The sequence below is a fragment of the Arvicanthis niloticus genome, chromosome 16 (assembly GCF_011762505.2).
Source record: "Arvicanthis niloticus isolate mArvNil1 chromosome 16, mArvNil1.pat.X, whole genome shotgun sequence".
In the NCBI taxonomy this organism is placed as follows: domain Eukaryota; kingdom Metazoa; phylum Chordata; class Mammalia; order Rodentia; family Muridae; genus Arvicanthis; species Arvicanthis niloticus.
In genome coordinates this window covers 69,500,763-69,516,663 of record NC_047673.1, presented here as the reverse complement: position 1 = coordinate 69,516,663, position 15,901 = coordinate 69,500,763, and the positions used below count along the sequence as shown (strand labels likewise).

The 15,901-nt window shown below is 42.1% G+C and overlaps 1 protein-coding gene across 2 annotated transcripts in view; it reads left to right on the top strand.

Annotated features, from left to right (window-relative positions):
* The first annotated feature begins 11,014 nt into the window (after nt 1–11,014).
* The window catches only part of Ahctf1 (AT-hook containing transcription factor 1), a 55,500-nt gene continuing 50,613 nt past the window's right edge, over nt 11,015–15,901 (top strand). The window contains exons 1-2 of one of the 2 annotated variants that reach the window (XM_034520097.2): nt 11,015–11,456; nt 15,306–15,433. In XM_034520097.2, coding sequence (XP_034375988.1) covers nt 15,313–15,433 — 121 coding nt within the window. In that variant the 5' untranslated portion in view covers nt 11,015–11,456; nt 15,306–15,312. Of the gene's footprint in view, nt 11,457–11,484; nt 11,836–15,305; nt 15,434–15,901 lie in introns of those variants that run through there. The other variant, XM_076914594.1, reaches the window with a different exon arrangement.

The following is a 15,901-nucleotide window of genomic DNA, read 5'->3' as shown; positions in this document are numbered from 1 at the left end:
CTCCTGACTTCCTCTTCCTCTCTATGGGTTTTTCCTATGTTCACTTCCTGTCAAATGGTTGCTGCTCCACCTCTTGACCTATGGTTGACATTATTTAATCCTCTTCACAATATTCAAGCAGAAAGCTCTTGATTTAAAGGTGTGTGCCAAGGCTGAGGCACCACAACTAGAAAGAGGGTTTTTTTTTTCAATAAATAATACAATCTTGGGGTTCACATTGTGATCAAATATCCTGCAACACAGAGTAGTGACTTTTTAAAAAATATTTATTTATTTATTTATTTAATATATATAAGTACACTGTTGCTCTCTTCAGACACACAAGAAGAGGTCATCAGACCCCATCACAGATGGTTGTGAGCCACCATGTGGTTGCTGGGAATTGAACTCAGGACCTCTGGAAGAGCAGTTGGTGCTCTTAACCACTGAGTCATCTCTCCAGCCAAAGTAGCAGTGGCTTTTTAAAAGTTCTCCTGAAGATCTCTCTCTCTCTCTCTCTCTCTCTCTCTCTCTCTCTCTCTCTCTCTCTCTCCCCCTTTCTGTTTTCTTTTTTGAGACAGGATCTCACATGTAACTCTAACTAGTCTAGAATTCTCTATGTAGACCAGGTCTTGAATACAGAGCTCCGCCTGCCTCTGCTTCTTAACGTCCAGAATTAAGACATTTGCTGCCATATCCAGCTCCCTGTAAATTTACTTAAGGCAATCAGCATTGATGTCCAGATTAATTACTTAATTAATTAGCCAACTAGTTAATTAATGTCTAATGGTGAAGATTGAATCCAGGGCTTAAAGAAGCTAGTTAGGTGCTGTACCTGAGCTACAAAAACCCTAACCCCTCAACCCTCAGTTTTAAGGCTTTTTTTTTTTTTTTTAAACTTTGAATTATTTCAAATGGGCTCTTCCTGTGTAACTCAGGTAGGGAACACTCAGAGTCCCTTGGCTCCTGCATGTTCTAGCAATCACCAGTTTGACAGTCTAACTAATTATATTTCCAACAGTGTATTTTGGAACAAGATCACAGTCTATAAATCCTAGAGGTTAAGATTTAAAAATGCCTTGGGGGAGGGTGCAACTAAGCCTGCAGCAGAGAACAAGAGCAATCAGTTTCTCTTTAACCATTGGCTGGGGAGGGAGGGGCTGAAGGAGACACCCTGAAGATGTCTTGGTTGTGTCCATTCATGGCCAGCCCGCATGATAATACTTTAATTGTGTGAAAAGCTCAATAACTTGTATTCATTCTATAGCAAGAGAAAAATTTAGGTCTAACCCTCTACTTCTTACTCTCTGAAGAAATAAGGCATTCCTGTTTAATAGTTTTCAATTTGAAGTGGTTATATAATTTAACTCTTTTCAGTACTGTTAAGGCCTAGATGGAATGTTAAGGCCTAGGTAACTGTTTTGTGTTATGTCACAGTCAGCTCCCACGTCTGACCTATGTCCCTGATTGATCTTGGGGTGTGGCATTCAATAAACTATCCCCTGAATTAGGGGCTGACAAGATGGCCCAGCAGGTAAAGGTGTTTGCCACTAATCCTGATAACTTGAAATTGATCGCTGGAACCCACAAGGCTGGAAGGAGAAAACTGACAAACTCTCTCTCTCTCTCTCTCTCTCTCTCTCTCTCTCTCTCACACACACACACACACACACCATCAATCAATCAATGTAAAAAAAAAATCCTTTTATATTAAGGTCTGGGGATTTGGCTCAGTTGGTAGAGCGCTTGCCTAACAAATGTGACGCCATCTTTGGGTCTGATCGTGAGCACCACAGAAGCTTGTGTGGTACCCCTCTGTAATCTTAGCACTTAGGAAATTCAAGATCCTCCTCAGCTATGTAATATGTTCTAGGCCACTCTGGGCTACATAAGGCCCTATGCCAAAACCAAAACATACTAGATTAAACTGGATGTGGTGACATGCCTGTAGTTTTTTAACTCAAGAGGTTGAGGCAGGAGGATGAGCCTAGGCTATCCTCCAAGTAATAGTAAGTTCCAAGCTTGCTCTCAACAACAACAAAAGTAACCAAACAAATGCAAAAAAAAAAAAAACAAAAAAAAAAAAAACAAAAAACAAAAAAACAAAAAACAAAACAAAACAAAACAAAAAACCCAGAACAGAAAACCCAAAACAAAATTGTAGATTTTACTTAATATTGAAAGGTATCAGTATATACCACTTCAGAACATACCACTTTGGTGTAAGGATTATTTGAAGTAAAGGCACATGAGGACAGCAAATATAAAAGGAATATTCAGGATAGGAATGTAAACAGTTAACCACCATGTGTGAGGCCTTGGGATCCACCCTTGGGAACATACATACACTCCTTCACTAGACTTCTATCAGGAGAAAAGAAACATTCTTTAAAAAAAAAAACATTTTTAGGGACTAGAGAGATGGCTCAGTGGTTAAGAGCACTGACTGCTCTTCCAGAGGTCATGAGTTCAACTCTCAGCAACCACATGGTAACCCACAACCATCTGTAACGGGATCTGACGCCCTCTTCTGGTGTGTCTAAGGAAAGTGACAGTGTACTGAGTACTCACATACATACGATAAATAACTCTTTAAAAAACATTTTTATACATCTTTAAAACCCGTATTTACTTTTTATTTCTATGTATGGGTGACTGAGTTTATTCACACTTCATGCATGCATGCAGGTGCAGGGGGAGGTCAGAAGATGGCGCTGAATCACCACAAATTAGAACTACAAGCAGTTGTGAGCTGCCATGTAGGCGCAGAGAACCAAATTCAGGTCTGCAAGAGTAGTAAGTGCTCTTAACCTCCAAGCAGTCTCTCCAACCCAGAAGAACCATCCTTGTCACTAGAGGTGGACAGTTAAGGAATAGAAAATCTGTGCAAACAGACCTCCTTCAGCCTCTCCACATTCAGTCATTTTCCCAGAACAGCAACTCTGTTCAATCCACCACAGAAAGCGGTTACTTCTTCAGCTTTGCTCCTGTTAACCCTTTGTGTCAAGTGAATTCACAGATCCAGCTGGAAATCCCAAGAATGGAATCACAAAGCTTTGGTGCTCCGATAATGCCAGGTAATGTTCAGTTGGTTGTTTGCCATGCAAGCAAGAGAACCTGAAGACCTGAGTTTGATTCTTGGGCACCTGCATAAAAGCCATGTGCCTGTAACACCAGCAGAATGCAAAGCCAGGGGGATTCCTGGAATTTGCGGGACAGCCAGTCTATCTCACTAACATTCCTCAGAGAGAAAGAGAGAGAGAGAGAGAGAGAGAGAGAGAGAGAATGGCACCTTTGTGTGTGTGTGTGACATACTTGTGTGTATATGTTTGTGTGCAATTGTGGGTCTCCAGATGAGTTCATAGGGTTTCCAACATAAATGAACAGAGCACCATAAATAGAGGTAAAAGAACTAGAGAAAGTTCAGGAGCAGACAGAAAACCAACAAACAAATCAAAATACTGTGGTAAATCACTTGACAGTTCATTTTTTCCATCTACAGAACAAGGTCTTTTGCCTAGATATCTCTAGAGATCTAGAATCTCTAGACACACACACATGCACACAGTCAGACACACACACACAGACACATAGAGACAAAGTCAGACACATGATGGTAGAGGACTTTAAGAAGGACATAAATAACACTCTCAAAGAATTTGAGAACACAGGTAAACAGGTAGAAGCCCTTAAAGAGGAAACACAAAAATCCCTTAAAGAATTATAAGAGAACACAACCAAACAGGTGAAGGAATTTAACAAAACCATCCAGGACATAAAAATGGAAGTAGAAACAATCAAGAAATCACAAAGGGAGACTACTCTGGAGATAGAAAACCTAGGAAAGAAACCAGGAGTCATAGATGCAAGTATCACCAACAGAATACAAGAGATAGAAGACAGAATCTCAGGTGCAGAAGATACCATAGAAAACATTGATACAACTGTCAAAGAAAATGCAAAATGCAAAAAGTTCTTAACACAAAACATGCAGAAAATCCAGGACACAATGAGACCAAACTTAAGGATAATAGGTATGGATGAGAGTAAAGATTCCCAACTTAAAAGGCCAATAAATATCTTCAACAAAATTATAGAAGAAAACTTCCCTAATCTAAAGAACGAGATGCCCATAAACATACAAGAAGCCTATATAACACCAAATAGAATAGACCAAAAAAGAAATACCTCCTGTCACATAATAATCAAAACACCAAGTGCACAAAACAAAGAATATTAAATGCAGTAAGGGGAAAAGGCCAAGCAACATATAAAGGCAGACCTATCAGAATTACACCAGACTTCTCACCAGATACTATAAAAGCTAGAAGATGCTGGACAGATGTCATACAGACCCTAAGAGATCACAAATGCCAGTTCAGGCTATTATACCCAGCAAAACTCTCAATTACCATAAATGGAGAAACCAAGATATTCCCTGACAAAACCAAATTTACACAATATCTTTCCACCAACCCAGCATTACAAAGGATAATAGAGGGAAAGCTCCAATACAAGGAGGAAAATTATACCCTAGAAAGAGCAAGAATGTACTCTCCCCTCCACCATGAGCAGGCCTGAGAGAGCTTGTTTACCACAACAAGGTCAAGTAACAGGATCGAGGTGGAGTTACCCACCTTGGCTGCCCAGAACACAGAAGCAGAACTGCCCCTGGGCTTGCCTTGAGACATCTCCGGCCGTGACCTGGAACAGACTATGGATTATCCCACCTATCTGAAACCAGGAGGGGTTGTGGGTTGGGTCTTCCCCTTTAAATTGAGAGCTGAACATTAAAGCTTGGGGCCTTGATCAGAGAACTTTGTCTTGGCCTCATCTCTTCTCGCCCTCCTTCCCCCTTCAATTCCCAGCCCCCCTTTCAGGTGAACCCAGTTGACTTGTGGCTGCGGGCGGCTACACAAGAAAGTAATCCTCTTCCAACAAATCCAAAAGAAGATAGCCACACAAAGATAATTCCACCTCTAATAACAAAAATAACAGGAAGCAACAATCACTGTTCCTTAATATGTCTTAACATTAATGGACTCAATTCCTCAATTAAAAGACATAGGCTAATTGACTGGATATGTAAACAGGATCCAGCATTTTGCTGCATACAGGAAACTCACCTCCATGACAAAGACAGACAGGCTGGAAAACAATTCTTCAAGCAAATGGTCCTAAGAAACAAGCTGGAATAGCCATTCTAAAATCTCCAGCCTGAGAACACAAAGGGAGGGACTCATGGCTCCATATGTATAGGTAGTTGAGGGTGGTCTTGCCAGGCATCAGTGGAAGTGGACAGCCTTGGTGCCTGAAAATTTGGATTCCCTAATGTTGGGGAATTTTGAGAGCAGGGAGACAGGAATGGGAGGATGGTGGGAGCACACCCTCATAGTAATTAAAGGAGGGGGGATGAGGTAAGGGGTTAGGCATCAGTGGAAGTAGATGGCCTTGGTGCCTGAAAGTTTGGATTCTCTAGTTTTGGGGAATTTGAGAGCAGGGAGGCGGGAATGGGAGGATAGTGGGAGCACACCCTCATAGAAACTCCCAGAATTATATGGATTAGACATGACAGAGGCAGGCCGCCAGAAGACTAGATTCCAGAATTCAAATGAAAAATTATCCTGATACTAAAATTTGTTTTGAGAATTGTATATTGCAGAATACACGCCTGGGTGTATCTACTCATCAAGCAAGCTGAGCAGACCTGCTTGAACCTCTGATGTCCTGCTATTTCAGCTGGATACAGTGAAGACACAGCATCAGAGGCTTATCAATTTACTCTTCTCCCTGCCCCTCTTCTAATATCTCAATGCCCGTAATCAGCTTGAAGAAGTTAAAGAATTGCCTCTTGTCATCTACAGACAAATCACTGTCCAGAAAAGGACACACTTGCAGAATAGTCGACTGATTATATCTGCCAAGACAGAGTAATCAGCCCTTAATAATTCTGCATTACTAGGTCTGTCAGATGATCCTGGGCCAGAAAGCTGAAGATCAGATGCTCCAACATTTTGTAGTATAGGGACTATCCAGGTGTTCAGCAGTCTCTATAAATTGGCTAAGTTTTAGAAGCTATGCTTTGTGTTTCCCATAATTTCATTTAACTCAGTCATTCTGGATTTCTGACGGGGTTGAAGACTTATAGTCTCATAGCCAATCCTGGCTATTTACTTTGAGAGAAAAGATTTGAGAGGATGGTTTTCAGCTAACATTCATTCTAAAGCCAAGAAAAAAGCCAGGTTCAGAACTAAGTCTTTTAGTTAGGAGGGATGACAGAGGTTCTGGTTAGTCAACAAAATGATGGACTGGGTATTGGGTCTATCTTGTGCCTTACTGACACAAATTGGTATAGTTATGCTCTAATTGTATTTTAAGAGAAAAGTTTTATTTTATCAGGAAGGGTGATATGTAGGAGGAGCTAAGGTGGGAGGAGTAAAGAGAGGAAGAGGAGGAGTAAGGAGAGGAGGAGCTAGGTTACAAGGAGTGGGAACATGGAGGCGAGTGTTCGAGTGTCTCCGCCAGTCAAAGATAGTTTATATATCTAGGTTGGGTATTGGGTTACACTTCTGATTGTGTGGGCATTTTGTAATTGAGCATTACCAAACTTATAAAGCCTTTGATTAACATTTTTAAAAAATTGTATAAAAGCAAAAAGGAGATGTGACTATGGGATAGGGGTTTTCTAGGGAGGGGAAATAGGGAAAGGGGATGGCATCTGAAATGTAAATAAAATATCTAATTAAAAAAAGAAAATGAAAAAGAGATTTAAAAAAAACAATTCTATTGTTTACATTGGGTCTCAATGGATCTGTACTTCAGGCCATGCTGTAACCCAGGCTAGCCTCAAACCAATGGCAATCCTCCTGCCTCAGACTCCCAAATGCTGGGATTGCAGACATAAGCCATCATTTTTGGCCCCCTATCTTTTTTTTTACCTTTTGCGTTTTTAAGATAGTGTCTCACTAAATTGCCCAAGCTAGAACTTCACTCACTCTAGGTACAACTGTTTTTTTGCTATCCTACTGCCTCAGCCTACTGAGTGGCCGGAACTACCCGACCTACAAAAGGAGAAAGCTTTGCAACTGTGTTTACCCAAGTTTGTTCTGTGGCCCACTAGTGATACAAGATATTCCCCAAGTATACACAGCCATCACAGTCAAGTGAGTTGATAAATGCCAAAAGCATGTTAAAGACAGTGAAATATTACATAATGGAAATGCTTAATTTATTTAGTCTACAATCACTGTTCTACAATTTATTTAGTTCTACAATCACTGTTAACTACCAAGCCTACAGTTTTCTCTTTATACTTGACATTTTTACTGTCTTTTGAAACTAATTAAAATAATCTTGTATATGCTTAAATACCTGAAAGAGGAAGAAAGGGTGGAGAGCTTTGCATTGACAATTAAGTTTATGGAGTAATTAAGTAAAAAGTAACAGGAAAGCATTTTTCAAAAGATGCAGTTTGTGCTCCTGGGGTAGCTGGAAGATGGAGCTGGTGGGTGGATGGGTGGAGAGAATCAGAGGCAAAGAGGGAAACAGGCATGAAATAACATAGCATATTTCCAAAGCAAGTTTTTAGTGTGTGGGCTGAAGTGATGGGAAGGATTTGCCACGGAAAGGAAAGCGTTAGCTGGACACTGGGGGATATAAGGTTTAGATGGGAGGCCAAGTGCAATGACATAGTCCCGTAATAAGTAGACTGAGATGATTTAGCAAGAATGTCTCAAAAAAAAAAAAATACAGAAAATCATCTGAGCTGGGGGAGTAGTTCAGTGTTTGTCTAGGATGTGTCAGGCCCTGAGTTCAATCCCCAGCACACATAAAACTTCTAGTGGCGAACACCAATTGCACACACAATTTCCAGCACAAAAGAGATTGGGACTGGGAGACCAGGAACATAATAAGGTCATCCCCTGGCTATGTAAGATGAGAGAGTCTGTATCAAAACAAACAAGAGGTGTGGGTGTAGTTAAGTGGTAAAAATGAAATAAAATGGGGGAAAGAAAAGAATGTAAAAAGGCAAAAACACATTTGGAAAAAAAGCAAAGGAGAAAGAAAAGGAAGTTTGTGGGGAAATAGGCCAGGTATGGTTGGTTCAGGTTTTTGTTAGTTGATCACTGAAAACAAACAAACAAACCAGTCTGTTGGTAATGACAGAAGAAAAGATTAAAATGTGAATGATTACATCTTGGTCTGGGTATTAAGTATAATGGGACAGATTCTTAAATTTTACAATCTAAAGAGTTTTTAATTATTTATTTAGAATTTTTTATTTGTCTAAGTATTTTTGCCTGTATGTATGTCTGTGTACCACATGGTGCCAGTGGAGGTCAGAAGAGGGTGCTGGGTTTCTGGAACTCAGGTGACAGGTGCTTGTGAGCTACCATGGAGATACTAGAAATCCAATTCTGGGCTGGGCTGGCCTGAACTGTGGTGGCACACGACCTTAATCCCATTTCCAGGACAGCCAGGGTTACACAGAGAAACCCTGTCTGGTCCTCTGGAAGAGCAGCCAGTGCTTCAAACTGCTGAACCATCACTCCAGCGCCCCAGGACTTTTAAACCTCAGCCTAAAGAATCTGTGTCAGTCCCCTGTGCTCTGTAGATGATTAACAAACTGACTCCCAAAAGGTCACCTGATTTCTGTTACTAAGCTCAGTAGCAAAATTCCTGGGCTGAAAAATCTATCTTCTTCTTACTACCAAGGAGTCTGACACCCAAGGAATTGTTCCAAAGGATGAGGAATGCAGACAGAGGAGGAAGGCAGGCAAGGAAACTAACATGTATGTAGGACAAAGGCAGGTTTTCTGTTTGAAAACAGAAAATTAGTTCATAAAAAAGAGGGATGGTGGATGATGTTGTTCCTCCATTGGTAGAGTTCTTGTTTAACATTCATGAAACCCTGCATTTGATCCTCAGAACCACCTAAAACTGGGGAAGGGGTGCATGCCTGTAACCCCAGCACTGACACCATCCTCAGCTATACAGTGAGTTCAAGGCCAACGGTATACATGAGACAGTCTTCACACATCCCATTCACTACCCACAAGACAGAACCAGACCACACAGCACTTACTGGGCAATCTGTAACTTCTTCCTCTCACAATTTAGAATAATACCTTGCGGCACTACACCTTTAAAGTTTGCTGTGAATAAAGAAAAAAAGTCATAAAGATAAACATAATATATTTCTAAGAGGCAGCTTTATCTCAAAAAGCATGCAGAGAGAGCATAGCAGAGACAGACTTTCCTGATTAAAGCAGCCACTAATATCTTCTCCTTCTCTCTTCCCCTTTATCTGTGTGTGTGTGTGTGTGTGTGTGTGTGTGTGTGTGTGTGTGTGTGTGTGTTCATTTGTTTGAGATAGGGCTTCTCTATGTAGCTTTGGAACTGCTATGGAGACCAGGATGATCTTGAACACACAGAGATCCTCCTGATCCTGCCTGAGCTCTTTACCTTCCTACAATCCTTTATTTACAACTCAGTATTAAAGACACATTCTATTTTATTTGTCTGGAAATTCTTTAGTGCTGAGAGTAGCTTCAAGGAGAGATACGGATAGTCTACAGAAGAAAGCCCAAATGATACAGTCTAGAAATGATACAGTCTAGAAATGATACAGTCTAGAAATGATACAGTCTAGAAATGATACAGCCTAGAAATGATACAGCCTAGAAATGATACAGCCTAGAAATGATACAGCCTAGAAATGATACAGCCTAGAAATGATACAGTCTAGAAATGATACAGTCTAGAAATGATACAGTCTAGAAATGATACAGCCTAGAAATGATACAGCCTAGAAATGATACAGCCTAGAAATGATACAGCCTAGAAATGATACAGCCTAGAAATGATACAGTCTAGAAATGATACAGTCTAGAAATGATACAGTCTAGAGATCTTGATTGGATTTGTTTTCACTACTAGTTAAAAGAATTAAAGGGTGCTCCATGTCTTTAATCCCAGAGCTCAGGAGACAGAGGCAAGAAGATCTCTGTGAGTTTGAGGCCATCCCCAGCTACTAAGAGAGTTTCAAGATAGCCAGGGCTGTTACACAGAGAAACCATGTTTAGAATCGAAAAACAAAAACAAAACAAACAAATAAAAACCATTAAAATAGAAGAGTTAAAAAGCAAAGTGCAACAGGCCGTAGCAGAATTAGCAGCTAAGAAAGGTGTTTATTGGGTGGCAAGGAAACATGCATGCAGTACACACAGAGAAAATGACCGTCTGCAGAGAGGGGATTTGGGAAGCTGTAATATCCAGTCTCTTCTTGAGGCCTGGAGGTTGTAAAACCTCTCTAGAGTCTTCCTGACTTACTTTAGGGTTGGTCAGTTTGAAAACAGAAAAGATGGTTGGTTGATTGGTCCACTACAATTGTGTAATATGTTCTGATCAGGCTTTGAACTTATTGAACCAGTCCATCAGCAGGTGGCCTGCTGTTAGAAGATAAAAGCTGCCAGGTTTTTGTCTTATGTCGGGAGGTTAAGGAAGAAGCTGGCCATCTTGGAAATTCACCACGGTCCATCTTCCTTATCTGTCTGCCTGTCTTACTCCTCATCTCTCAATACTAACAAATCACAAAGAAAACATACGTTTGGCATAATGGAACCTACAGTTTCGTGCATGACAAGCACGTGCTTTACTAGCAGAATACATACCCAGTCTCAGATATATGACAAAATTATTAGGCTAGGCGACTTGAGCACGCTGATTTTGAAAAAAGAAATGAGAGTAAGAGTTCCTCAGTAAGTCTGGGGTACGCTTTTTTGCATGAAGAGTTGGAGCACAGAATGGAAAATACGGAGGCAAGGGTAGCGGTAAAGATTATCGCTTGACTGCCAGCAGGAACCACCACCAGATTAGCCTTAGCTAGGGGGAAGACGGCTACTCCCTACGCCACGCCCCACGCGCAATGCCCTGTGGGATTTGTAGTCTTTCGCTTATTTACTCCTAGGAGGCGGAGAGACTCTGTTGTAAGTAAATGAATCTCTCTTCCCCGCGTAGTCTCCCTTTTCTCCCTTTCCGAAAGGCCAAGTAGGGAAAGTTTGAAAATTCCCGCGGAGTGGGCGCCCGAGGCCGGAACCCTCGCGAGAAGTCCGAGCCCCGCAGCGCGATCTGCGCTCGGCTCCCCGCCCTGGCCGCGATCCTTCCCTCGGCAGAGAGGCTCTGTGTGTGGGGTTCGGGCAGTGCGCCCGGGGTACTGCGCAGAGCGCGGCCCGAGCGGTGCCAGCCCAGTAAGTCGAGTCTCCAGCGGGGAGGACGCGGCGCGGGCGGCGGGACAAGTTCGAAGCCGGGATTGGGCGACGGCGCTGCCGGGGCCTGAGGGGCCGGCGAGAGGCTGAGCGAGAAGCGGCTTCCGCGGGCGGGGGCGCGCGCCGGGCCCTGTCTCCCGGGAGATGCTGTGACGGACCGCACGGAAGCAGCAACGCCGCGGCCCTCGGTGGCCTGGCCCGCGGGCTCAGGTAGGGTGGGGAACCGCAGGCCCGCGCGCCCAGGGCGGGGCGGCCGGCGCGGCGAGGCCCGGGCCTAGGCCGGGCGCACCGCCTCGCGGGGAAGCGGCGTCCGCGAGCCGCGACCGGTGCGGCTCGTTCCAGCGCTCGGGCGTTAGTTACATAACCTTGGCTGCCGGCGCCGGCACATGGCGGCAGAGTCCAGTCTCCGTGCTGGTCTCCCGCGCCTTGGATCTCTGGCACCCGGGACGAGCCTGACTCGAGACCCCGAACCGTCACGGTGTAGCGGAGCGATGGAGACCTTTGTGGGGCGTTCCCCGCGGACAGCCGCGGGCGCTCCGAGTCTCTCCTGCTTTGGCGTGTGCTCCACATGGTCCTGTGCTTGGCTCGGGTGAGTCCTGGGCGGGGAAAAAGTTTGATTCGAGATGCGGGCCTCAGGACTGAATGATCTGGTACAGGACGTCCAAGACAACCGTGTCAGGAGCTCATCTGCGAGCTGTAGGGCCGATTATTTTGCCTTTGGTTGCCTTTCGGAGAGTCGGTTATATCTACTTTTTGAATTGATAGGTACACATGGTTTGTTTGAGACAGGTGGTTTTTGTTGACTTTATGGAACTTTTCTTTTTGGTACTGTGAGGGATCCTATTCATGTCTTCACACATGCCAGGCAAGCGCTCCGCCACTGAGTTGTGTCCCCAGCATAGGATTGTTTGATTTTCGGTTCCTAAAGCAAACGGCAGCCATTCTAGAGGTGTGTTGCGAATAGGAAAATGAGCGTTGTTATTTTTATTTACTTTTGATGCCAATGATTGAAGCTACCACCTCGAGCTCCACCACCGAGCTCTAACCAAGTCGCTGGGCTTTGGTGCTTTTCTTTTCTTTATTTTCTCTTTAATAGGCAGTTGGAGACATTTTTTAAAAAGAGCGTGGGTTCTTTAGAAGATAATATAATTTGGTTCTTGATATACTAAAGAATCCGTGGGCTTCTAAGAACTGTCTTTAACTGTCAGCCTCCCGGAAGATAGAAGTTGTTGGGGTGAGTTTACTTATTTCAGACGGTGATGTCTAGTTCTATGGAAAGACTATATTCTGTGATTTAGTTTGTAGTTTTCGTGGTTCTGGGGATTGAGTCTGTGGCCACACACGTGTTAGGCGCAGGAACTACTTCTGAGCTACTGTCTTTACTCTTGGGAGACTATTATCACCTTGTAGCCCAGCGGTCCTTGAATTTTTCTGTCCTTGCCTCGGCCCAGGGAATAGCTGGGATTACAGGCGGGAACCACATAGTAACTTAGTAGTAAAATGTTACCAGTTTGTAAGACAACCTAATTATTTTGTAAACATTTAAAGTTGGAGCACAGATGTCCACTTAACAAATAAAATAAAGCCTTTTTAGATCCTAACTTTATAAATCCAGGAGTGAAGAGCTTAGTTTAAAGGTCTCTGTAGCATGTCTATTCTATCCAGCCTTATCTCACAGATTTTCTTTTTCAGCCACACAGAATAGAATGTTTTGAGGCATGTCAGTTTAACTTTTTACAATTCTCACATTTCAAATTCTGCCCCTAACTGCCACATTGTTTTTCAAGACAACCAAGACTGTCCCGGAATTCACACTGTGTAGACCAGGCTTGCCTAGATTTACCTGCCACTGCCTGCTGGTGGCTCTGTACCACACCACTCACTTTTTTTTTTTTTTTTAAATCTCAGTTTGTTTTTCCACAATATATGTATCTCTATTGTAGCATTTATTCCTGTGTCTGACACTGTGATTATGAATGCCTTCTAGAATGTCAACTGGAGGTCAGAATGTAGCTCTTCCTTGCCCTTGGGGGTCTGTCTTTCCCAGCACCCTGTTTTAAAGCACCAGGAACAGTGGTGCATGCCTATAATCGTAGTAGGTGGCAAATCGTGCCAGAAGGCAAGAGTTCATTACCAGGAATTCAGAAATCCTGTCTGAAAACCAAAGCTCAACAAAAAGTAAAGCAGTGGATGATCATTTGGATTAAAAATGAGACTCTGCCCACTTGATTTTAGACCAGATACTTATTTAATGGCTAGGTTTAGAATTTTGTTTTTAGTCAGTAGAATTCAGTTACTTTGGGAATGTGTGTATTCCACTTCAAAAACTGGTTTATGGTATTTTGTTTAAGTTTCTTAGCCTTATAAATTTTGCTCTTCATAATGAAATAGTGATACTTGAAAAAGTTGTGGCAGTGTGTAATGGTGCACACCTTTAATCCTAGCACTCACAAGGTAGAGAGAGGCAGGGAGGTGTCTGAGAATTTGAGGTCAGTTCTACATAGAAAACCTCTGTCTTCCTTTTTTCCAATTGCAAATTCTTGGCTGATTCAGGTTGGATTTCCCTTCAGCCTGCCTAGTCTTTTCCCATTTTTGTAAATTGTGAATCTTGACTATGAATTCTTCTAGTGTATTTTACCCCTCTACAAGTGGACACTGAGGCTGTTACTGAAGCAACAGATTTATGACTTAATTTAATTCTCACAGTGTAGGCTTGCATTAAGCTCTGTTTTAGGGCTGAGCTTTATTTTTAGCTAGGGTCTACTGTACGTCACTTGTTGATCTAGAACTTACCATGTAGACCAAACTGGCATGGAACTTAATGGCGATCTTCCTCATTTTGTCTCCCAGATGCCATTTTGTCTCCATGTCTAGCCTGAGGAGTCTGCCTCTTTGGAACTCCATATATTAAACAACCAGATGGGGTCACATGAAGTAAATATTTAAGACCAAAGCCAGCTTGTCTTGCAGAATTCTTATTGTCTGTCTAGCTTCTCCCCCTTCTCCCACCCCTGTCCTCTCTGCTTTTTATCTCAGTCTTTCAGAACGATGCTTTTATATTTAACCGGAACTTTGGGTCTTATTTTATGTGTATGGGTGTTTTGTCTGCATATATGAAAATGAACCACATGGCATCCTGCATGCCTGGTGCCTGTGGAAGTCAGAAGGCATTGGATTCCCTAGAACTGGAGTTATGTTGGTGGTTGTGAGCTACCATGTGGGTACTGAGAACTAAACCTGTGTCCTCCCCAAAAGCAACGAGTGTTCTTAACCACTGAGCTATCTCTCCAGTCCTCCTTTTTGATTATTTACAACAGAAGTTATGAAGAGACTTTAGTCTTATGTATATTGGAAATTAAAGATAATTTAGATTTTTTTCTGTCTGATAAAAGATAGGTATCAGATTCAATTTTGTGGTTTTTGAGAAGCTGGACATTATGGAGTTTTTTCTTTTTTACTGAAAAAAACAACTCTATAAGGTTGAAGATATTAGTTTAGTACTGGGTGTGTTTCCCAGCACAAAAAGGAAAAGGAATGAAGTGTAGAAAAGAGGTAACTCTTTTTGTTTGTTTGTTTGTTTGTTTGTTTGTTTTGTTTTGTTTTTCGAGACAGGGTTTCTCTGTGTAGCCCTGGCTGTCCTGGAACTCACTTTGTAGACCAGGCTGGCCTTGAACTCAGAAATCTGCCTGCCTCTGCCTCCCAAAGGAGGTAACTCTTAATGTGGACATTCCCTGGGTTTACCTGTCTGTCTGCTGTTGCTCTCTCTGAAGGCTGGGCAGTTAGGTGAATGACATGGAAGCAGTTTTCACAGAATGTGGGAATAAAGGATACCCTCAGGAGGCCTTGTGAATACTGTATAAGGTTGCTTGAAAGGAATGTTTTCTTAGGAAACCACATTTTCTAAGCAAGGCTACATTGGGCCCATATGTGTATATTTATTTTACTTTATTTACTTTTGTATGTGGCTTGCTTTCCCTCACATTTCTCTCAACTAGAGATAGTAAAGTGTACTGTACAATAGATCAAATAATCATAATTATTTTTTAAAAATATTTACAGTGGAAGTATGCAAGACTTGACAGCTCAAGTGACTAGTGATCTCCTGCAGTTCCCAGAAGTGACTATTGAAGCTCTCGGAGAAGATGAGATAACATTAGAGTCTGTGCTTCGTGGAAAGTTTGCTGCAGGTAAGTTACATTGCTGAAGATTCACTAATTTGGGATGAGAGCTCATTGATAAGACATTTGCTTCCTGGCCCTGTTCAGTCCTGGGTTTAGCTTAATTGTACTACACATAGATATGCATACACATGTATAGATGCAAGGAGAGCTTAGCAGCTCAGAGCACTTGCTGCTTAATCATGAAGACTGGAGTTGGGATGTTCAACCATTCACAAATCTATAATTTCAGCTTCAAGAGATCTAACGCCCTTTTTTGGCCTCCATAGGCAATCTCATATCCTCACAGAGATAAACATGCCCACACTTAAGTAAAATAAATATTTTTTTAAATTACCAATTTGGTTTGCAATATATGTATATGCATTATATAAATTTCTATTAATTTGTTTTATATGTATAAGTTTCTAAAAAATACAAAAAAAACCAACCTAGGCAGAATATACTTATACAGGACCTATAACGATGAATGTAAAA